Raw genomic sequence first — 24382 nt, forward strand, 5'->3', positions numbered from 1 at the left:
CTTAAGTTCAGTTATCAGGGATCTATTTTAAGACTTGACTTCACCCTCCACAGTCCCTTCCTCTTCCCTCCCTCAGGCACAAATATGCAATGAATTTGTTATAAGCATCAACTATTTCAAGTCAGTTGTGGGACCAATGCTTAACTCATGCTCCCCCTGCTGAGGATTTAGCTACTCTGCTTTTTGGAGTGCAGTTGATAGAGCTGGACAAAAACATTTGGACTTTTGGGGGGGGGGGGAGCGGCAGTGTGCGCAAAAAAATGCATATTTGGATCAACCAAAACATTTAGCAAGTTTGCGTTGAATTGTTTTGGTTAAAAAACATGAACAAAATTCAAATATTTTATTTTGGACATTTTTATCATACAAAGCAGTGTTTTCTTTCAAAATTTACTTCAATATAATTAAGAGTCAAAAATGAAATAAAATGTTTGTTTCAGGTCCAAGATGCATCATCCAATGCAAAAGGGGTTTTTTTTGCCCTGCAAACTGGAAAAAAAAATTTCAGTTGTTTGCACAGCTCTAACAATTGTTCTTCCCTCCTCCCTGACCCATACTTTTTGCACAAATGGAGGGTCACTAAATTAGACCAATGTCAGTCTACTTTTAAAACGCTGAGTTATCAACAAGGAATGGTAGAGAATGTAACTCTTACAGTACCCATTTACTACCTGCAACTCTTTGGAAGTAAAGGAAGCATTTATGGCCAAAGACATTAACTAACCAATGGATCCAGTGGCTTGGGATGAGCATCTCTGGCCCTCCTTTCCAAGCAGGGCTAAAGAAAGCTGGAGCATTTCACTTGATCATTGTTTCCCCCAAGTGTGGTGCATGGCCCCTGAGAGCACAAAGGGCTGGGGGTGTGCGGAGGATGCAGCAAGCTTCTCAGCTGTCCTCCACAGTCTCAACTTTCATTTTAAAAAGAGCGAATCTCTAGCTGTTAGTATGCAGAAAACTTCAAAATATAACCCCAGTGTAGCTGATTCTGTGTCTGCCTGAGCTTTTAGAGAGCCTTATCCAATGGCTCAGATGTGAACTACCCTAGTTGTCTCCAAGGGCACAAACTCAGATGCAATATGAGGACTTTAAGTGTCAACACTTAACTATTTCACTGCTCATTAAAGCATCTAAGAAAGGAAAGATATACCAAAGTGAGCAGTCACTCAAGAGTAGGTGTCACAAGTAGGTACGCTTGGGAGATACCACTATTTATTCTCTGTTGTAATAACAGAGCCCAAAAATTTACCTTAATTGTAAGCTCAAATGTAAAAAGCATCTGAAAGTTCATAAGATGTTACATTAACTATAAACAAATGTTGATGGGGAAAAAAGGTACAAAAAGGAGACAGACTGAATTAGTCTAAACAAAAAGGCCTCCTGATATAATTCAAGGTATGTGTTGAAATCATGCTTGGTAGAAAGAAAAGATGCAGAACCAGAAATTAATGAAGCAAAATTGGTATGTCACATATTAGGACTATTAGTGGACAAAATAATGAGGTGATGAACTATGCAACCAACTTTCCCTCTCCCACCACCTTTTTGGGGTTCTTAAAAGGAGACTTTGAAAGGAACATCTCATTTCAATGCATCTTAGCTTCTCAGGTCTTCTCTCCTGGGATCAGGGAGGATGAGTCCATGAGTTGGGAAGAGACAAGGAACTGATGAAAGGATTTTCTTCCCAAGAGGAAGGCCATCAGGCCTTGAAAATCATGACATCCAGTCCTTGGCCAATCAGCAAGGATACCTAATTGCCAGCAGCACAGTCACACAAGATCCTGTCTCCCATTCCTGTTGTGTTACTTTCTGCCCCATTATTTCCTTCCTCCTATCGTCTTTCTCTCTCAGCTTTTCATCAAATCCTGAAATCAACTGCACTGCATCAGCACAGTGAGATGAATCAGCCACAACCCATCCCATCAAAGGAAAAAGGACCCAACCAGATGATGTCCCTTGATCAGAATGCAAACCACGGTCCATGCAACAGGTGTCATGGTGTCCTTGTCTACCAAAGCATCCATTCGTAACTAGCCAGCCATCCAGGGTTCCAAATCAACAAAAGCCGTATTTCCCCCACCTTTTCTAGCTTGTATCTCCTTCACCTTGCGCCTGTTAAAAACAGGAGAAGTGAATACCTTTCACACATCAGCACTGAGAATAAAATTACAACCTTCCTTTTCATATAAAAAAAAAAAAATGGTTAATGAAACAGACTGATTTTTGCCTCCAAAAGGAGAGAGAGACTTCAACAGATTAAGGTTTTTGGTTTTTTTGCATAATTACTCAATTTCAGTTTCAATAGAAATGTTTTTTATTTCTTATGTTTGATCAGTAAGCTTTCAACTCTAGAATGAATGCTTTTGGGTATTTGCCAAGAAACCGAGTGAACCACAGCCTCTATAGAAACAACCCTAAACTTTGTATCACTGTTTTAATGTTGGACAGTAAAAGTTCATAATACCTTTAACTCTTTTGACCCTTGATATTAATACCATCTCTCTTTCCCTGCCCCCTCTCCCTCACAACCGAGAAGAAGCCAAGCCCGAGGATCTCAGAACTCATGGGCAGGAATTTCTCGCTAACAAACATGTTGCCAACTATAAAAAAAATGTAATATATTACAGTAAACTTTAAAAGTACTGTTCTAGTTCAGTGTTTAAATAAATTTTTGAATACAAGTTATTTTATTAACAAACTTCTGTTTTAAGGAATGATGTAAGGGCAAGCTTATGAGTTGTTTCATTAAAACTCTAAAACATGACAACTCACGACAGTGTTAGAGTGGAGATGCATTTGATTTCATTTTCCTGAAGAGAACTCAGCATTAGAGAGTTTGGAAAACAATGTACTATATTAAGTTGGTCCACCTGAGTGCTGAGCTCTCTACCCTTTCCTAATTCCCCTGCAAAGCCTCAGGCAAGTCTGGCCTCCTGCCAGTCCAGATGCCTCACTGCTGTCCCTAGAATAAAAGGAGAAGAAACTAGAGTTTGAGCAGCCCCCAAATCCTCTCACCAGCTCTTCTCAATACAGGTGATTTAGAGCAATTAGAAGAACTGGTGAGAAGAACTCTTTTGCTAACAAATTCATATTACACAGCTGCAATAGAATTTTGAACTGAAGGGCAAGCATATGTATTGGTGGAAACAGATCAAAACAAGTTAGATACAAAATTCTCGTGCCCCAGGTAGCACTGCCCCAGCAAATTCAAGGACAAAGCAAGCAAGACTAGACCAGCTGTGCTTGGTACCTAGATCTATACCTTTTGTTTGTTTCTCTGGCTAAGGCAAAGGTACACATCAAAACCCAAAGGGCAGTTCAAAGATGGGAGCACGACACCATGATCTGTGGTACTACAGCTTGGCAGATTTGTTGGCCAAATGCCACATCGATCATGACTAAGACTTTAATGCCTTTTTTTTTTTTTTTTTTAAATGCACCTTAGAGACTCATGTCAGCCCTATATACCTCCAAACTGAAATATCATTTTGCGCTTTAAAAATAACAGATCATACGTTCTCCTGTTCACAAAAAGACTATGTTTCAAGTTCCCAATGTGTATGACAGCTATTAAAGCTTGTCTAAATGAATATTTAGTTTGCAACAAACTAGGGTGTAAGTCTAGCCCACGCTAGCATGTCTGTGTGGACACTACTGCTGCAAATTAGCAGCTCCCTAATGCACTTTAATCTACTCCGGTTTTATTAAGGCCTGGTCTACACTAGTCGGTTATTTCAGAATTAGCAGAGTTAATTTGAAAAAAATGATTCCGTCCACACGACCAAAACGGTTTTTTCGATTTAAAGGGCTCTTTATCTTTAATCCGATTTCTGTACTCCACCTCGGCAAGTGCAGTAGCGCTAAAATCGAGATCACAATCCCGAGTTAAAGGTATTATGGACGCAATTCAACGTTATTGGCCTCCGGAAGCTATTCCAGAATGCTCCCTTGTGACCGCTCTGGACAACACTCAACTCCGATGCACTAGCCAGGTGGGCAGGAAAAGCCCCGGGAACTTTTGAATTTCATTTCCTGTTTGGTCACCATCAGCACAGTCCACCATCACAGGCGACCATGCAGAGTCCACCATCACAAGAGATCACGCAGTCCCAGATTCGCAGACGAGCTCCAGCATGGTCCGAACGGGAAGTACTGGATCTCATTGCATGTTGGGGAGATGAATCTGTTACGGCAGAACTACGTTCCAAAAAAAGAAACGCAAATACGTACGCTAATGTCTCCAGGGCCATGACGGAAAGAACCTACTCCGGGGACACAGAACAGTGTCGTACAAAAAAAATCAAGGAGCTCAGGCAAGCGTACCAAAAAGCCAGGGAGGTGAACGGGCGCTCTGGGTCACAGCCCCATACATTCCGCTTCTACCCATGAGCTGCATGCAATTATAGAGGGTGACGCCAACACTACCCCATCACTGTCCGTGGACACCTGCAAGGGGGAGTTGCATGGAGCGAGGAGGAAGAGTTATTGAATGACAACAGTGCACAGGCGTTAAGTGGGGAATCAGTTTTCCCCCCAGCCAGGAACTATTCTTAACGCTGGAGACAATAGCCTCCCCCCACTCCCAAGGCGGGCTCCCGGACCATGACCCTGAAGAAGGTACTTCTGGAGAGGGAGAGCCTGATCGGAGCCTCGCAGTGGGGGGGGAAACCCAGCTGTGCTGGGCTGTTCGTGTTTAGTTTAAAGGGCTCATCCCTGATCAGAGCCTCATCAGAGCCACGCAGTGGGTGCGGGGTGTTGTGTGAAGCAATCATCCCAGAGAGCCCGCAGGCCCTCCTTTTATATGGCAAACCCACCAGGCATTGCTTGCTATGAGAAAGGGGGCCCGGCAGTTTGAAAGCATTGAAATGAATGCAGAAGAAGAACCCGAACCCCGCGTGCCCCTAGGGCTTACCATGGCTGCCTGCAAGCTGAATTCTGTTGCCCGGCCATGTGTGATGGCTTACTCACACCAAAGTGGCAGGCACTTCAGTATAAGAGGCAAAATGCGAACTTAGTACACAGCACATGTTCTTTCTGTACATGAATTGCCTGTTTCACTGAGAAAGTGTGTCCCCTTTGTTCTCTGAAATGTATCTTTAAAAATACTACCCTCCCTTTTTCTCCTCCCGCAGATGCAAATGTTTCAACGCGGCCCCTAACTACTCCATCCCAAAGGCTGGTCCAGATTTGAAGGCGGAAAAAACAAACTCGGGATGACATGTTCGCCAAGCTCATGCAGTCCTCCTGCACTGATAGGGCCCAGCTGAATGCATGGAGGCAAACAACTGCGGAGTCCCGTAAAGCGTTACATGAACACGAAGAGAGGAGGGATGTGCGCGATGAGAGCAGGCAGCACCCTATGGTCAAGCTCATGGGGGAGCAAACTGACATGCTGCGCTGTATGGTGGATCTAATGCGGGAAAGGCAGCAAGACCCCAGACTGCCGCTGCAGCGCCTGTGTAACCGCCCTCCCTCCTCCCCAAGTTCCATAGCCTCCTCACCCAGACACCCAAGAACACGAGGGGGGAGGCTGCGGGGACCCACACACTCAACCCCAGAGGATCGCACAAGCAGCAGAAAACTGGCATATGCAAACTTTTGATTTGGTTTCTGGACTTGTCCTTCCCTCCTCCTCCACCCCCCTAACCCAATACCCCTCCCATCCACCTTCTGAATTCTCTCAATGTGTTGTGCAACAAATAAAGAACGTTTTTTAAACAATTGTGACTATTTCCTTTCATATAGATATAGATATATAGGGGCGGGTAACTTCAAGAGTAAAACAACTGTCACACCGTACCCTGGCCAGTCATGAAACTGGCTTTCAAACCTTCTCTGATGGTTCTCTGATGCGCAGCGTGCCCTGCTGCGCTCTTCTGATTGCCCTGTTGTCTGGCTGTGCGAAACTGGCCGCCAGGCGAGTTGCCTCAACCTCCCACCCCGCCATAAACGTCTTCCCCTTACTCTCACAGATATTGTGGAGCACACAACAAGCAGCAATTACAATTGGAATATTGGTTGTGCTGAGATCTAACAGAGTCAATAAATTGCGCCAGCGCGCTTTCAAACGTCCAAAAGCACATTCTACCACCATTCTGCACTTGCTCAGCCTATAGTTGAACTGCTCCTTACTACTATCCAGGGTGCCTGTGTACAGCTTAATGAGCCATGGCATTAAGGGGTAGGCTGGGTGTCCGAGGATAACTATAGGCATTTCAAGATCCCCAACAGTAATTTTCTGGTATGGGAAGTGTCGGAGAAATAAGTCCCTTCCTGCAGCTTTTCAAACAGACCAGAGTTCCTGAAGATGCAAGCGTCATGCACCTTTCCCGGCCATCCCACGTTGAGGTCAGTGAAATGTCCCTTGTGATCCACCAGTGCTTGCAGCACCATGGAAAAATACCCCTTGCGGGTTATGTACTGTCTGCCCCGGTGTTCCGGGGCCAAGATAGGGATATGCGTTCCATCTATCACCCTGCCGCAGTTAGGGAACCCCAGCACATTAAAGCCATCCACAATGGTCTGCACATTTCCCAAAGTCACTACCCTTGATAGCAACTGGTCAATGATTGTGTTGGCTAATTTGCAGCATAGCAGCCCCCACAGTAGATTTGCCCACTCCAAACTGATTCCCGACTGACCGGTAGCTGTCGGGTGTTGCGAGTGGCCATAGCACTGTGGAAGCTTGCTTCTCAACTGTGAGGGCTGCTCTCATTTTGGTGTCTTTGCACTTCAGGGCAGGGGACAGCAAGTCAAAGTTCCATGAAAGTGGCCCTACGCATACGAAAGTTTCGCAGCCACTGAGAATCATCCCAGACCTGCACCACTATGCGGTCCCACCAGTCTGTGCTTGTTTCCTGGGCCCAGAATCGGTGTTCCACAGCATGAACCTGGCCCAACGCCACCATGCTCTCCCAATCGCCACATGCCGTGCTTCTAGGAACATCTGTGTCCATGTCCTCATCAGTATAGTAATCACACTGTCGTCGCTTCCTCGCCCAGTTTTGCAGGTACTGCACATACTGCTGGATAATGCGTGAGGTATTTACAATGGTCAAAACTGCAGCGGAGATCTGAGCGGGCTCCATGCTTGCCACGCTATGGCGCCTGCACGGGGAAACCTGGAAAAAGGGGCGCAAAATGTAGGAGAGCTGTTCGGTTCACAATGGCCGAAAAAAGGCGGGAAATGGTTGTCTTTTGTAGCTTCCACGGGAGCCCAGGACCAACAACATGGAGAAGCTCACTAGCTCTGCAAGAGCCGGAAAGCAGAGTTTGCAGCGGAAGCTGTGCTGCTCAGTTCATGGTGGCCGAAAAAAGGCGGGAAATGGTTGTTTTATGTAGCTTTCACGGATGAGGAAGAGAAAGAGTAGATCCTTAGAGATATTACATAGAAAGACAAGAGGACATGCGAAGTGGATTCATAGTATCAGGAGACAGGCAGTGCACCGTACTGCACCATCTGCTGGCAGTATGGCGTCTGCCGCAGCTTTCATGGAGGGAGGAGCGAGTGACGACACACCCAGAAACACCCGCGAGAATGTTTTTGCCCCATCATGCACTGGGAGCTTAACCCAGATTTCCAATGGGCGGTGGGGACTGCAGGATAGCTACCCACAGTGCACCGCACCGACATTCAATGCTAGCCTCGGTACTGTGAACGCACTCCGCCTTTAGTGGGGGGGGGGGGGGGGAGGAGGGGAGACAAGACCGAATGTATAAAAATCACTTCCAAAAATTCGAATAGAATAATTTCTAAATAATTTTGTACTGTAGACATACCCTAAGGAACTGTTCATATGGACACTTAGTGTGGGCACATTAGCAGAGGGGAGATTTACATCTCAGCTTGCTGTGAACTAAAGTGTTCATTTAGACAAGCCCTTAGACCAGTGGTCCCCAAATTTTTGAGAGTCCTGCCTCCCATTCCTCCATCCGCACCACCCTGGAGCCAGGGGGAGTAGTAGGGCCGCAGTGACAGATGGGGATAAAGGGGCCGAGGCTGGGGCCATACCTGGGGGTGGGGCCGGAGCTGTGGCCACAGCCAGGCCACGGTGGGGGCCACGAGCCTGGCCTCCAGCCAGGTGCAGAGCCACACCGAGGCTGGGGACGGGGTCAGGCGCGGGGCCAAAGCAGAGCTTGGGTCAGGGTGGGGCTCCCTTCCCACCCCATCAGGGCTGGCCCAGCCCACCGCACTCCCCGAATGTTCCTCCGTGTCCTCCTCCCCCAGGAGGCATGCCCCACAGTTTGGGGACCTCTGCCTTAGACATAGATAAGGGTTTATCATGGCACTTGAAGTTAGCCAACTAGATGACAGTTCCACAGCCAAAAGAGACTCTTTACTTTGACCATCATTGTGTGGAATTAAAGATTACCAAGGAAGGTGGCAAAGATTCCTTCCTTTATGTCATCTGGCAGAGTCATTGAGATTCCCCTTAAATGCTTAAATTTAGAAACATTCCACTCACAAGCCAGAGAAGCCTGGCTACTGCTCAGTTTAAGATGTGAATCCTGTTAGGTTAACTGTTTCCCCACAACTGAATCTAGATGCATCTCCTATGGATGTTAGCTTCTAAAGCACACTGTGCTGAGATTTATTTTGTTCAACTCTAGTAAACATAGGTCCCTCCTAGTGGGGAAAGGAGCTTGCAGTGCTGGATGCCAATTTAAGAGAATCCTGGACCAAAAAGAAAAAAAAAAGAAAAAAAAAAAAAAAAATCACTGAAAGCCCAATCTACTGTCAATTTTAATTATTTATTTAAAGACACCTTACTGGTCTTCATGAGTAAAGAGTAAGCCATCTCATCTCCCTGGGGCTAGAAGATCCTCTCTATGGAAACACTGGAAATATGAAGTGCACAATATTTCCTAACTCAGAGCTGTGAGCTCACAAATTCCTGTACCTTGCAGTCCAGTAAGTCACTAGTGATCTGTTAGTGTCTGGGGTAGAGGGTGCAAGAGATTATGCAAGCAGTTATCTTGGGGTGGAAGAGGGGAAAAAAAAGGGGGGGGGGGGAAGCTGCCTGAGGAGCCAACAGTCTTCCAATCCAGTTGCAACTGCTTTAGTCAAAACTCCTCAGAGGCCTTCCCAGACGGTTATCCTTTTTTAAAAGTATCAGTGAGTATATGAAAGCTAGTACCTTCCTCTTTTTAAATAAACATGCTAACTCTTGAGTTTTAGACATCTCATGAGAAAGTTTCAGTCCTCTAGAAAGACATTCCAGGGATTCATGCTGTATTTCTGAGGAGTCCACGGGTGGGTGTGGGTATAAAGAAGTAGGTCTGAAGAGTGGGAGCATTTCCTGATGGTGAATAGGTCCCTTGAGAAACAGGCTAAGGTGTCATCTAACTCAGTTTTTTTTGAGGGAAGGAACAGATTTGGGCTTCCTAATCCTTTCCCAATTTGTTGTCAACACACTGTCCCCTACTGAACTGGTGGTCAGCTGAGCTGAAGATCCTCTGATGTACTACCAGACGCCAGGGCATGAGGCATAACTTCAGGACGTACAGAACAAGCAGATAATTGATGTCCAAAGACTACTGCTATAAATGGTGCCTTCTTGGCCTTCCCCTCTCTCAGGTTCCAAAGATTACCGCTTCCAACAAGAAAAATCATTCCTAAGTGACAGGGATGCCTTTGGTTGCACTGGCCTCTTCAGAGGAAGAGGACAAGAGATGAAAGGAAGCAGCAATAGGCTAATGAACATATAAAACAGAGGTTCCCATTAATTGCCACAGTAACTAATATGAACAGCCCTACTAGGTCAGACCAAAGGGTCATCTGGCCCAGTATCCTGTCTTCCAACAGTGGCCAGTGCCAGGTGCCCCAGAGGGAATGTACAGAACAGGTAATCATCAAGTGATCCATCCCCTGTCGCTCATTCCCAGCTTCTGACAAACAGAGGCTAGGGACACCATTCCTGCCCATCCTGGCTAATAGCCATTGGAAGAACTAAAGTTTACATTAGTCACAAGTAGGTATAGAACAGAATTTTCTGACCTTTAAGAACAAATGCAGGCCAGAGAATTAAGCTGGTGTTCAGACCAGTTTACCTAACCAAGAAAAAACTATGTCTCATGTTTGATATCTAGTTTCCATTTATGTGCTACAAAAAGTAAAAAGAATTTTTATTAGAAACACACAAGTCTTACCTTTCCTGAAACAGATTCACCATCATAGAAGAGGAAGTGTTTTTCTATTTTGCCATCTTCAGTTTTAATTTCTGCTGTTTTTCGTGTTTCTGCATCATTAAGAATAATGTCAATCTCACAAATAGGACCAAAAAAGCCTCCAAGAAAACTCTGGAATAAAAAATAATTTTTCAGATTATCACAGGGGTAAAGATGACTTTATACTTTATGAAATACATATTTTTTTTATTTGTGGCAGTGATGCTAATTAAAGCCCGGGGGATGAAAGTATGTTCCCAATTACACAAATTCCCTGTGCACTGAAGGACAGATCTCAGTTTGCAGATGTACAGCTCAAATTTTTAGAATATGCAAATAATTTCATTGGGATGTCTAAAAAGTTATACACAAGTAGTCTCATAATAGCCACATGGGACAGTACTCAGCAAATAATTAAAAGATAAAATCAGTAGCAAGCTGAAGAATGAGCAATTCACAACAGAAATAAGTAGATAGTTCTAGTACCCAATTATGATCACCAATAAAATTACATATGCCATTTGCTTCTTCCATCTTCAAAAACAAAAAAAATGTCAGTCCCTCCTAATTATTAGTACTGCAACTTTCCACTGAAATTTGATAGTTTTAAATCAAACTTGAGCAACCCAGATTCAAAAACAAAACTTTTGAATTCCTTACAATTAGGAAACTGGGACACACTATGTATGACATTGTAACAAACTGTTTATTGGAATAAGTGCAAATAGGCCACAAACTGAAAGACCTGGGAGAGGATCTACAGGAAACACAGCAGAACTGGAAAAAGATGTTTTTTGGTCCAAGACTATGCACCAAACTCTGGCTTGAGGAGGAAGGAAAGGAACATTTCAAATTATCTGTGACTGCTGCGAACAGAACTTTCTTGATGCAAATCACACACACAAAACTAGATGTAGTCCCTCACTGTCTTCTACTGGGTAAATTTGGTATTCTTTAAAGACTATACGTTCTCATTCTATGTAAGGTCTTTAATTGTAGTGTGGCGAGATAAAACTTGTAGAGTTGGGACAAAGTCAAAAGAAGAGGAGAGGTATTTAGCTAAAAATCTTAAATGAAGTGTAGAACTAATGATGCAAGAAAGCTGTTCCAAACAATAGGCCCTGCTGAGAAGAAAACTCATATCAGCAAGAGTGACACTGTGTGGGGAAACAGAAAATACACAGGACTGCAAGACAGGCTGAAGCAAGGACATAAAAAGCCATTTTTAAATCTTATGAAATGTTAAGATACACAAGGCTAAATAAAAGAAGTCTCTGTACTTTGTTTCTATTTAAGCTTGTTACTCTGGCAAACTGCCCCAAAACTCTTTACAGAGTTGTGCACAATTCCGTAAAAGAAAGCTAAAAGCTAGCCAGTACTGAGCGGAAGTCTCAGGATATGTATACACTACAGCTTACATTGGTACAAGTTGTGTCGCTCAGGTGAATAAGCCACCCCCCTGAACTACATAAATTACATTGACCTAAACGCCGGTGTGGACAGTGCAATGTCAGTGGCATAGCTTCTTCCATCGACATAATTACTCCAGCCTCCGTGAGCGGCGGTAGGTAAGTTGATGGGAGAACTCTCCCCGTTGGCTTAGAACGTCTGTTAGCTCTGTAGCTTAGACATAGCCTAGACTCCTAAAGCTCAAAAAGCAGCCTAAGGAGAGGCTCACATCTAACAGGGAAGTCTTCCAAGTCTCTGCTGAGTAGAGATTTACATTCACAGGTGGAACATCAAAGAAGCTTGCTTTGTGACTACATCTGTTTTCTGATATTCAATTTCCAGTTAAATTAGTTATTTAGGAAAAATTCCCAAATCATTAGTATACAAGAAATATGTTTAAGTTATAACACTTTATTGCCTTTTCCAGGAACATGCTCACGTTAATTCTTAAACATGCAGTACTACTTTCAAAGTGTAGTCAGCAATTACATCTATCAAATTGAAAGAGTGCCTATTGAGTTTTATGCAAATTTACCTCCAAACCAAAAAGATTACATTCACAGCACACATCATCTAAAAGGATCCCATAGCACAGGGGTTCTTAAACTTCATTGCATCCTGACCCCCTTCTGGCAATAAAAGTTACTATACGACCCCAGGAGAGGGGAACGAAGCCTGAGCCTAACCAATCCCTGCCACCCCAGGGCAGGGGAGAGCTGAAGCCCAAGGCCTTAAACCCCAGGCAGGGGGATCTGTAATCTCAGCTCCAGTGCCCAAAGCTGAAGCCCTCAGGCTTTGGCTTCAGCCCCAGGAAGTCTAAGCCAGCCCTGGCAACCCCACTTTGAGAACTGCTGCAGTATAGCATTTCACAAATTATAGACAGAGCCACTAAAATACAGTCACAATAGAAACAGAGGTTTACAAAGTACTCATAAGACACTGCACATCAATACTTATTTTAAGATGTTCCCCATATGGGCTGGCCTATGCTTCAATTTGAAGGAGAATAAAGCCTTTAAATAAAAGCACTATCACCTCCCTCAATTTGTGTCAAAATAGTTTATATGTAAACATAGTAATCAACAAATAACTTCATATGCAAGATCTAGCAGTCTAAGACCGCTGACCTTACAAATTCTTGAAACTGTCTTGCACTCTCATGAGTTCATCGAATAACTTCTGAGTTAGCCAGTCTCCTTCCCAAAAGCACTAGTTCTCATCTAGCATGGATAAACAAAACAAATATGGAGTTTCAAGGCTAAGCCATTTTTAAAAAACAAGCCATTCCAAAAAACAGGGTTTTCCAAAAAAGAAAATCTTAATTTTTCAAACTGATCTCCTAGTTATATTGTCCAACTGATCTCTAGCTTTCCCCCCAAAAAAGAGATTCCTCCTAAGGCAGTGGACTACTTTAAAAAGAAAAAAGAAAAAAAAAGAAAAAAAAAGTGTCTGGTGTACTGGTTTCTTCATATCTAATCTCCTTGCTAAAAACCTTGTAATGGCAAGACAGTCACAATCTTAACTGTCTTAAGTGTCTTAGTGTGGACATACCCTTACAATATGAAATGGTCCTAAATCTTTCTGTACTATTGCTGTGCACTTTCAACTACAGAAGCAAGTGCATTTCAGTAACCCCTGTACAGAATCTGTAAGGCATTTTGGGATGCTGCATATACACAAGTAATCTTAAACCAAAAAGTTCACACTTTCAAGGGGATATATAGTCTTCTGGATGACACAACATGTACTTAGTATACTATGTGTGTCAGAACTGTTTAGACTACTTCAGTGCAGGCTATAAACTCCTCGAGTAAGAACCAAGCTGTCAAGTTTTGATAGGCAAGAACACTAGCAGGACTCAAATACAGTAGGAATAATAAAAAAAATATTAAAAAAATATTGTTACTATTGGAGAACAAGCGATATTATTAAGGGCACAAGAGCAAACTACCCCACTAAGAAAAAGTAGGGGTAGGAAAAAGATCTTCAATGATCTGAAACTCAAAAAGTCCTACAAAAATTAGAAACTAGGTCAAATTACAAAGGCTGAATATAAACAAGTAACACAGATATGTAGGCACACAATTAGAAAGGCCAAGTCACAAACAAGATTCAACTAGCTAGAGACAAAGGGTAACAAGAAAACATTCTACAAATACATCAGAAGCAAAAGAAAGACCGAGAGTAGGTAGGCCCTTTACTCAACGAGGGGAGGGAAACAGGAACAGAAAATGTGGAAATGGCAGAAGTGCTAAATGACTTTTTTTGTTTCAGTTTTTACTAAAGTTTAGTACCAATTGGACATCTAACATTGTGAATGCCAGTGAAAATGAGATAGGATCAGAGGCTAAAATACAGAAAGAACAAGTTAAAAATTACTTAGTCAAGTTAGATGTCTTCAAGTTACCATGGCCTGATGAAATACATCCTAGAATACTCAAGGAACTGACTGAGGAGATATCTGAGACATTAATGATCACCTTTGAAAAGCCATAAAAGACGGGACAGATTCCAGATGACTGGAATAGGGCAAATATAGTGCCAATCTATAAAAAAAAAGGAAATAAGGACAACCCAAGGAATTACAGACCAGTCATCTTAATTTCACTACCCAAAAAGTGAATGAGCAAAAAATTAAGCAGTTTGCAAACACCTAGAAGATAATAAGGTGATAAGTAACAGTCAGCATTGATTTGTCAAGAACAAATCATGTCAAACCAACCTAATAGCTTTCTTTGACAGGGTAACAAGCCTTGTATATAGGGGGAAGCAGTAGAGGAGATATATCTTGACTTCAGTAAGGCTTTTGATACAGTCTCATATGACCTCATAAACAAACTAGGGAAACGCAACCATGATGTAGCTACTACAAGGTGAGTCCATAACTGTTTGGAAAACCATTCCCAGAGAGTAATCATCAGTGGTTCACAGCCAAGCTGAAAGGGAGCATCAAGCGGGATCCCACAGGGATCAGTTCTGTTCAGTATCTCCAACAATGATTTAGATAATGGCATAGAGAGAACACTTATAAAGGTTGTGGATGTTACCAAGCTGGGAGGGGTTGCAAGTGCATTGGAGGATAGGATTAAAATTCAAAATGATCTAAACAAACTGGAGAAATGGTCTAAAGTAAACAGGATGAAATTCAATACGGACAAATGCAAAGTATTCCATTTAGGAAGGAACAATCAGTTACACACATACAAAATGGGAAATGACTGCCTACGAAGGAGTACTGTGGAAAGGAATCTGGGGGTCAAAGTGGACCACAAGCTAAAATATGAGTTAGCAGTGTAACACTGTTGCAAAAAAGGCAAGCATCATTCTGAGATGTATTAACAGGAGTGTTGTAAGCAAGACACGAGACGTAATTCTGCTCTACTCTGCACTGATTAGGCCTCAACTGGAGTAGTGTCTAGTTCTGGGCACCATATTTCAGGAAAGATGTGGACAAATTGGAGAAAATCCAGAGAAGAGCAACAAATATGATTAAAGGTCTAGAAAACATGACTTATGAGGGAAGATTGAAGAAAATGGGTTTAGTCTGGAGATGAGAAGACTGAGGGGGGCATAACAGCTTTCAAATACATAAAAGGTTGTTACTAGGGCTGTCAAGCAATTAAAAAATTTAAATATTTTTGGATGTTTTCTACATTTTCAAATATACTGATTTCAATTACAAAGTGTATAATGCTCACTTAATATTTATTTTGATTACAAGTATTTGCACTGTAAAAAAACAAAATAGTATTTTTCAATTCACCTAATACGAGTACTCTAGTACAATCTCTTTATCATGAAAGTTGAACTTAAATGTAGAATTATGTACAAAAAAACCTTGCGTTCAAAAATAAAACGTAAGATTGTAGAGCCTGTAAGTCTACTCAGTCCTACTTCTTGTTCAGCCAATCGCTCAAACTAGTTTGTTTACATTTGCAGGAGATAATGCTGCCTGCTTCTTGTTTACGTCACCTGAAAGTGAGAAAGTGGCACTGCTGTAGCCGGCGTCGCAAGATATTTACGTGCCAGATGTACTACAGATTCACATGTTCATGCTTCAACCACCATTCCAGAAGACACGCGTCCATGCTGATGACAGGTTCTGCTCGATAACAATCCAAAGCAGTGCAGATTGACACGTTTATTTTCATTTTCAGATGCCACCAGCAGAAGGTTGATTTTCTTTTTGGTGGTTTGGGTCCTGTAGTTTCCTCATCGGAGTGTTGCTCTTTTAAGACTTCTGAAAGCAAGCTCCACACCTCGTCCCTCTCAGATTTTGAAAGGCACTTCAGATTCTTAACCCTTGGGTCAAGGGCTGTAGCTATCTTTAGAAATCTCACATTGGTACCTTCTTTGTGTTTTGTGAAATCTGCAGTGAAAGTGTTCTTAAAATGAACAGCATGTGCTGGGTCATCATCAGAGACTGCTATAGCAGGAAATATATGGCAGAATGCAGGTAAAACAGAACAGGAGACATACAATTCTCCTCAAAGGCGTTCAATCACTAATTTAATTAACACTTATTTTTAAATGAGCATCATCAGCATGGAAGCATGTCCTCTGGAATAGTGGCCGAAGGGGCATATGAATGTTTAGCATAACTGGCACGTAAATACTTTGCAATGCCGGCTACAAAAGTGCCATGCAAATGCCTGTTCTCACTTTCTGGTGACATTGTAAATAAGAAGCAGGCAGCATTATCTCCCTTAAATGTAAACAAACTTGTTTGTCTTAGCGATTGGCTGAACAAGAAGTAGGGCTGAGTGGACTTATAGGCTCTAAAGTTTTACACCTTTTTTGGTTGTTTTTTTGGAGTGCATGTAAAAAAAAAAAAATCTACATTTGGAGGTTGCGCTTTCAGGTCAAAAATTGCACTACAGTACTTGAAGGAGGTGAACTGAAAAATACTATTTCTTTTGTTTATAATTTTTACAGTGCAAATACTTGTAAGCAAAAATAATATACTTTAATTTCAGTTACAACACAGAATACAATATATATGAAAATGTAGTAAAACATCCAAAATATTTAATAAATTTCAATTGGTATTCTATTATTTAACAGTGCAATTAAAACTGCGATTAATGTTTTTAATCACAATTATTTTTTTGAGTTAATCGCGTGAGTTAACTGCGATTAATCGACAGCCCTAGTTGTTACAAAAAAACTGTTCTCCTTGACTTCTGAGGATAGGACAAGAAACAATAGGCTTAAATTGCAACAAGGATAGTTTAGGTTGGACATTAGGAAAAACTTCCTAATTGTCAGAATGGTTAAGCACTAAAATAAGTTGTCTAGAGAGGTTGTAGAATCATCATCCTTGGAAAATTTTAAGACCAGGTTAGACAAACACCTGTCAGCGATGGTTAGATCAGCGGTTCCCAAACTGTGGGTTGGGACCCCAAAGCGGGTCATGACCCCATTTTAATGGGGTTGCCAGGGCTGGCTTAGACTTGCCGGGCCTGACGCCAAAGCTTGAGCCCCACTGTCTGGGGCCGTAGCCAGAGGGCTTCAGCCTTGGGCAGTGGGGCTGAGATTACAGACCCCCTGCCTGCGGGCTGAAGCCCTTGGGCTTTAGCTTCCCCTCCCGCCAGAGGCGGCAGGCTCAGGCTTCGGTTCCCCCCACCTGGGGTCGTAGAGTAATTTTTGTTGTCAGAAGGGGATTGTGGTTCAATGAAGTTTGAGAACCCTGATCTAGAAAATACTTAGTCCTGCCATGAGTGCAGGTGGACTGGAACAGATGACCTCTTGAGGTCCCTTCCAGTCCTATGATGTGTTTACTCTGAGAAGTGACCCCACCCACGTGGCATTGAATCCAGCTTTTTGTTGCTCCATTTCCAAATCAAACATGGGTGTAAGCAAAGGGACCACCCCAGGCTCGGACAATCGAGCTGTTCTCCCCAGCCTGCCTACCCACAGGCACTGCAGCCCCAGCTATGCCGCTCTCCGGACCCGCCCTACAGCCCCGCCGCCGACAGTGACTTGGCAGGAGAGGGAGGGGTTATCGACCCCGCGGGACAGCGCTGCACAAGTGCCCCAGCCCAGCCTCTACCAGCTCTGCGGGACCCACCGGGGCGAGGAGCGACCATAACGTGCCGCAGGCCGAACGCCGTGCACGGGCCAACGCAGCGCCGGCCGGGAGGAGAGGCCGGTGCAGTCACTTGCAGGATCAGAGGTCGAATGTCACCGCCTGAGGGGAGCCGGGCCCAGCGCCCTGTGGAGCAGCCGAGAGCGGGCGGGCGCCTCCCAACGACACGCGGACAACGGAGGGCGCCCGCGAGCCAGCCCCCGCCGGCCACAGGTGGGAATCCGCGTCCCTAGGCGCGTCCCCGACGGGAACGAGCCGCCGCCGCCGCCACGGGCCCTACCGCACCAAAACCCTTCCCCAGCCTACGGGCCTGCGCCGCACGCGGGCAGGGGAACGGGGCAGGCCGCGCCGACGTCCCAAAACGGGAGAGGCGCCACACGCTCAGCCCAGGGACCACTGAGATGCCAACTCGCGCTCACTCACCATGGTCACTTCGCCTCCAACCGACCCCGACCAGCAACAGCTCCGGCCTGCGCCCCTGTCATGTGACCCTGGAGGCGGTCACGCCCCGCCCCTCCGCCACGTGACCGCCCCTCCCTAGTCCCTACGGAGAGGGGAAAGGAGAGGAGGTGGGGGCGGAGCGCGCGCTGTCTGCAGGAAGCCCCGCAGGGACGGTAGAGGGCGCTGCTCTCGTGCTTCCTGCGTAGGGAGCAGTTCCCTAGCAACCCGAGTGATCTGCGGGGCAGGGGTCGCCCGCCTAGGACATCTACCTACCTCCCAGTGCCCCGTCAGGCCTGGTGCTAACCCCTAGCCTCTCTCCTCTTGCTGCCCCAGCCACCTAGGCCCAATCAGCCACTGCTTATGTCACCCTACGGCCTGTGGCCACCAGTCACCTCATAGGCCCGAGACCCTAGAACTTTTGCCCACTTACAACAACTGGCAGTCTGGGGCCCCCACACTCATATACCCACAGGGTCCTGGGATTGGCCCCCACCCAGCTCTTCTCACCCTGCTCACTTAGGTCCCTGTCTCTATTAATAGCAACTTTGGGTTTGGTTCAGGATCTTCTTGAAGCAAGGCCCTTTGGATTTGGTTTTTACTTTGTTTAACATTTCCCAGGAGTGAATTGGTATTTATTGGAAACATTGAAAGAAGGGTGAAAATTGGTGCAAAAATCAGCTTCACAGTTTTCTGGGTTAATATTCGGGGATGGGAGGACAGGAAAAAAAGCAACACAGAAAAGTAACAGAATTGAAAGTAAAAGCAGCTTAATGCTGTGGTTTAGTTCATTAACTGTATATTGACAGTATGTACACATATGCATGCTTTCCATGTTCCACTACATTGCCTTATTTTAACAGACAGCCTCACATTTACCCTAATTTATTATTAACACATCTATCTAATGTAATGTATTCGATTTTCTTAACATAATCAGGTTTCAGAGTAGCAGCTGTGTTAGTCTGTATCCGCAAAAAGAACAGGAGTACTTGTGGCACCTTAGAGACTAACAAATTTATTAGAGCATAAGCTTTCGTGGGCTACAACCCACTTCTTCGGATGGTCTCTAAGGTGCCACAAGTACTCCTGTTCTTTTAAGATAATCACTATTTTCATGTACCTGAGTGGTCTAGAATTCAGGTGAAAATAAATAAAAAATTAATAATAGCTTTTGTAAAACCTGGAGAAATTTGGGTAAAAATCAGTAAAAACTGAAAATGAAGGGCCTTACACTTAAGTCACCAGAATTTGAAGGGGAGAGGATGGGGGTGTCCAGAATGTACATTATAGTGGGCATTCCCAATCTTTCGAATTGTACGGACCATATCTGAATACAGAGATTGGCCTCTAGACACTTCCTAGCCCATTCATGGTTGCCTGCCTAACATCCCTCTGGCAACTATAGCAGCTGATTACATAGGCAATTAATGATAGGAAAGTTTTCAATTTATTCATCAGTTGTCTTTTAATGTGATTTAACAAGTGGACATGAGGAGGAGCCAGCACCATGTGACCAGACAGCTCTTCAGAGACCACAATTTGAGAACCTCCATTATAATAGTTTACATTTTTTGTGACTGAAGGTTCTATTCTATATGAGATTAAATTATTAGCTTCCTAAGGCTACTGCCTGCTAGAGAAACTTGCTGTGTGTGTCAGTGCTGCAATAAAATTGGTATGATATAATTCTAGTATCACTGTGTTGTCCTGCTGGATTCAAGCAATGCAAAAAATTACAACAGGTATGTATAGTGCCTTTCATCCTTAAGGATCCTCAAACCACTATACAAACATTACACATAGAGATTGCTTCCTCCACCACTGAAATGCAACACCTCTAAGGTAAAATATGGTAGTTGTTTGAAAGGGTACAGCAACAATACACAACAGTTAAGGGTAGAGATATTTTAGGTAAATAAAATGGAATTACCCAGATTGGAATATTCCTGGGACATGGGTTAACACTTATTGTAGAATTGAGATGATATGCTAGATAAAAGCTTAACCCCTTTTAGTGCCACAGTATACATCCTCAAAAGCCACACTTTTTCATATGGTATCTGTTACACCACAACTTTCACAAACCATAAGTATAGTGGACATTCAGTGTCTTTGCAGGGGGGTACCATTTTTCAGTACAAGCAGAACAGACTTGTTATGAGGATGTGAAAAGTTATGTTAGTGTATAAGGGACAACTGCAATAACAAAGACTCTGGTAAAAAGGCTGGGCCTTAGCTTGCTTAACCAAGCCTGGCTTAAAATTCAGGTAGAATGACATGAGATCAAGTCATTGACTGAAATTCCATTAAACACTAGTGCAGGACTAGATGCTGTTCTTTTAGTGTTAGTTTGCAATTAAATAGAGATTGTGAAAAATATTAATGTAAGATTGACCACTGAGAATTGCAGTCAGCCTAAATGATGAAAGCTACAGCCTCTTCTACATGCAATGCATCAGAGCAGATGCTAAACTAGAAAACCTGGTAGAGGAATCACTAGGTACACCAGTTGTGCCCATTGTTTTAAATTGTTGGACAAGTACAAATCTGTGGAGATTTTAAAGTAACTATAAATCCTTCTCTGTATATCAACCTGTACCTTGGGTTAAGGACTTTCTTGCAACTGGCAGAAAGCATTTTAGTAAAATATACATTTGCACATTTATATTTGAAGATCCTTATGCAAAATGAATCAAAACAATTTATTCAAAGGGGCTGTTCTGTTGTAATTGTTTATCCTTTGGCATTGCATCTCCTTCTGCCATGTATCAGTGCAATGGAACAAATTCTTCAACATCTGTCAGGAAAAGAGTGCTATCTTGATGAATTCCTGGTTATTGAACATATGGCCCACAACATTTAAGGAAGTTGGATGAGCTTCTTTAGCAACTGGAAGACTAAGATCTCCACATGCAGAAAAATAAACGTGAATTCTTCCAGCTCTTTATAATTTGTTTATGTCATTGGATTTAGTCAATTGTGCTGTAGTCTGATGCAAAGGTAGATAATGTTGTTAATGCACCAAATCCCACAAAAATGTGGTTCAGCTGCGTTCATTTATTTGACAACTGAAGTGCTATGGGAGGTTTTTTCCTAGCCTAGTGACTATAGTCTGTCTTTTAAAATCATTGGCCACATGCCAAATGAAGGAAGTTTGGAAAGCAAAGTGTGATCATGTTTCTTAGCAAGTGCTATTGCAATACAAATAAAAAATAAACAAGCCTCCAATATTGTCTTCAGCAACAATTTTTATGCAAATATGTGTGTATATGGTACAGGGGCAGTGAGCTCCAATGTGTTACTCTCTGAGGATGAAAGACTCATTGTGTTTGCTTAGGAAGCATCTAAAATATGTGAACAGGATTATGTTAAGATTGATCAAGAACTAATCTGAGAGTTTCTCTGAGCAAATGTCATCACCATTACTATTTATACTGAAGTAGTGTCTAGAGATCCCCATAAGGCTCAGGGCCGATTTTGTACACATATATAATAAAAAGAGCATAATATCTAAGGGCATGGCTACACTTGAAGATGTAGAGCGCTGTGAGTTAAACCCGCCTTTGTAGAGCGCAGTAGGGAAAGCGCTGCAGTCTGTCCGCACTGACAGCTTCAAGCGCACTGACGTGGCCACATTTGCGGCACTTGCAGCGGCATTGGGAGCTGTGCATTATGGGCAGCTATCCCAGTGACTGCAACATGCTTTTCAAATGGCGGGGGGGGTGGAGTGTGACAGGGAGTGTGTTGTGTGTATGTGAGGGGAGAGAGAGTGGGTTTTTGGGGTGCTGAGAGTGTGTCAGCATGCTGTCTTGTAAGTTCAGACCCCCTCTCTCCCCCCCGCCTCTCTCTTACTCACTAGTCGCTGATAAGCAGCCGGCTTCTCTGAAATGGAGCTTTGAAAGGGCATTTCCAGATTCCTGCAGCCGATTTCACAACAATGATAAGAGTCGCCACTTGACTTAAGGGGATTATGGGATGTTTCCGGAGGCTGATCACAGCACAGTGACGCAACACCTCATTCACACTGGCGCCGCAGTGCTCCACCGGGGGTGCAGCAAACGTTATTCCACTCACCAAGGTGGAGTACCAGCAGTGCTGTAGCTGCAGAATCAGCGCGCTCTACGTGCCCTGCCAGTGTGGACAGGGTGTGAGCTAGGGCACCCGGGGCTGCTTTATTGCGCTGTAACTCGCAAGTGTAGCCAAAGCCTAAGTCAAGTTCAGGGTCTCATTCCTTATCTTCAAGGTGGTCAATGGCCTGGGCCCAGGATATCTAAAAGACCACATAGATTTCTGGGATGAGGACTGTGATCAACAACTCCGATCCTCAGGCACAATGGAAGTTTCTACCACAAGGGTAAGGCTTTTGTGTGTAGGAGACAGAGCTTTCTCAGGGGTCAATGCTACTTTGTGGAATGAGTTTCCACAGGAACAAAAGACCATCACAAACCTCACTCCTCTCATCCAAGTGCTAGGCATATTTCTATGTTCTTCCCTTCACTAATGTAAACAGAGCAGCATGTACATAAACATATATATTAAACAACAAATCCCTATCAAAACAATATACTGCACATGCAATTCTTCCCCTGGTAAGAGGATGAGAGAAAGAATGAACTATACATGACATATCGCTTAATGTGCTACAGAAAGATGTTCAGATACCATGGTGATGAGGGTGGTATAAGAACCTATATAGAATAGCACCATGAGACTAGAGACAACAGGTGTATACAACAGAAAGGGGAAACACCAGTATCAGTGAAATGACATAATACCTGATGGTTATAAATTTAACATAAATTATAAACCTCTCACCATGCTTCTAGGACTTAAAGAAGGCATTCAGTTTACAGAAACAACAGTCTGCATCAGTGGGCACTGTTCTGTGTATATCTATTTATTCTCAAAACTAAGCAAAAAACAATGCTGATATCTTTTCTTGACTGCCATTTAAACTTCAAATTAGTAAAATATATTTGATGTGTTTCACTAGTTATAAATGAAAGACGTTTACGATAGCTAACAAATGAAATCCTACACTATTCATATTGGAACAAGAAAATAAGCTTTCTCATCCCAAGTATTGAAGTAAACAACACACACACACACACACATATGGGTGCCAGTGAATGGGGTATTTAGGGTGTGTTCAGACAGACACAGGGACCCAGATAACTTCATGACCACTAGCTAAAAGCAATGAAATTAAGTTATTGACCTGCAACTATGTTTGGTGTGCAAAAACTGATTGCTGGAAAGCATCAACAGCAAAAAAGCCAGCAATTGTCTAGAATGCTTCAAGTGATTATCTATAGATTGTGATGGATCGTTTTTAAATCAAAGATTTTCTCTTGAAATGGAAATAGCTTCAACAGACCAACAAAGCTCATTTTGAAATCTACACCTTCTGCCTAATGATTGAAAATACTTATTTGTTGGATATGAAATTCTAAAAAAACTAGTGTGTAATAATCAGAATTAATTGTGGCCAAATTTTGTCAGCTCAGTTGAGGTGAAGTTCATGTGCACTACCCCATATCATCCACCCATTAGTGACCTTGTTAAAAGTTGCATACAGACTTCTAAGCAAGTACTACTTCAGAATTTAAAACAGGAATGTTACATGCAGCAACACCCTTTGCTAAGGTTTGGGGGGCAGAGGGAGGTGATAATTGTTTTGTTCCAACAGTGTACACTTAAAGAAAGCTGTAACTGCATTACTGATGAGTCAAAAGTTTACACTCACATCTGGACCTCATAAAAACAGGGATGGGTCAACAGATCTGGAAAAAACAAGCAGTTTTTGTGAGAACCCATCAGAAAACAGCTGTCAAATAACATTATTAAACAGCAATTTTGTACATCAGCAGTGAGTTGAACCTCAAGAAGAGAAGTGATTACCAGCTAACGCATCAAAAGCAGGTCCACTGTCCTACATTGTTTAATCTGAACCAGGGACAATGGCACCAATTTAAGAGTAAGTTTGATTGGGAAGAGCTAGCAAGTCCTAAATCCTAATAAAACGTTTTGCTTGCAGTCAATCTATCATTCAGATCTCAGTCAATGCTTCCTTCAAAAGCCTATAGAAAAATGATAAAGATTACAACAACAGCACCAGAGAAAAATCCAACAGTACTACTGAAACTTCAGACGCATATGAAGAAACCTAATGTTTGCTACTAACTGCAAAGGTCAAGTCATCTTTAATTGTTGAGCATCATTAAATTTCTATAAAAAGTA

The 24382-nt window shown here is 43.2% G+C and overlaps 1 protein-coding gene across 1 annotated transcript in view; it reads right to left on the bottom strand.

Moving 5' to 3' along the window:
* VPS26A (VPS26, retromer complex component A) overlaps positions 1-18218 on the bottom strand; it is a 31902-nt gene extending 13684 nt beyond the window's left edge. The window contains exons 1-2 of the mRNA XM_024198119.2: positions 18125-18218; positions 10147-10296 (exon numbers count right to left, since the gene is read on the bottom strand). Of these exons, the coding sequence (XP_024053887.1) occupies positions 10147-10296; positions 18125-18127 (153 nt within the window). The 5' untranslated portion in view covers positions 18128-18218. The remainder of the gene's footprint in view (positions 1-10146; positions 10297-18124) is intronic.
* Positions 18219-24382: the final 6164 nt, after the last annotated feature.

The sequence above is a fragment of the Terrapene carolina genome, unplaced genomic scaffold (genome assembly GCF_002925995.2).
Source record: "Terrapene carolina triunguis isolate 2854851 unplaced genomic scaffold, T_m_triunguis-2.0 Scaffold95, whole genome shotgun sequence".
NCBI classification, from domain to species: domain Eukaryota; kingdom Metazoa; phylum Chordata; order Testudines; family Emydidae; genus Terrapene; species Terrapene triunguis.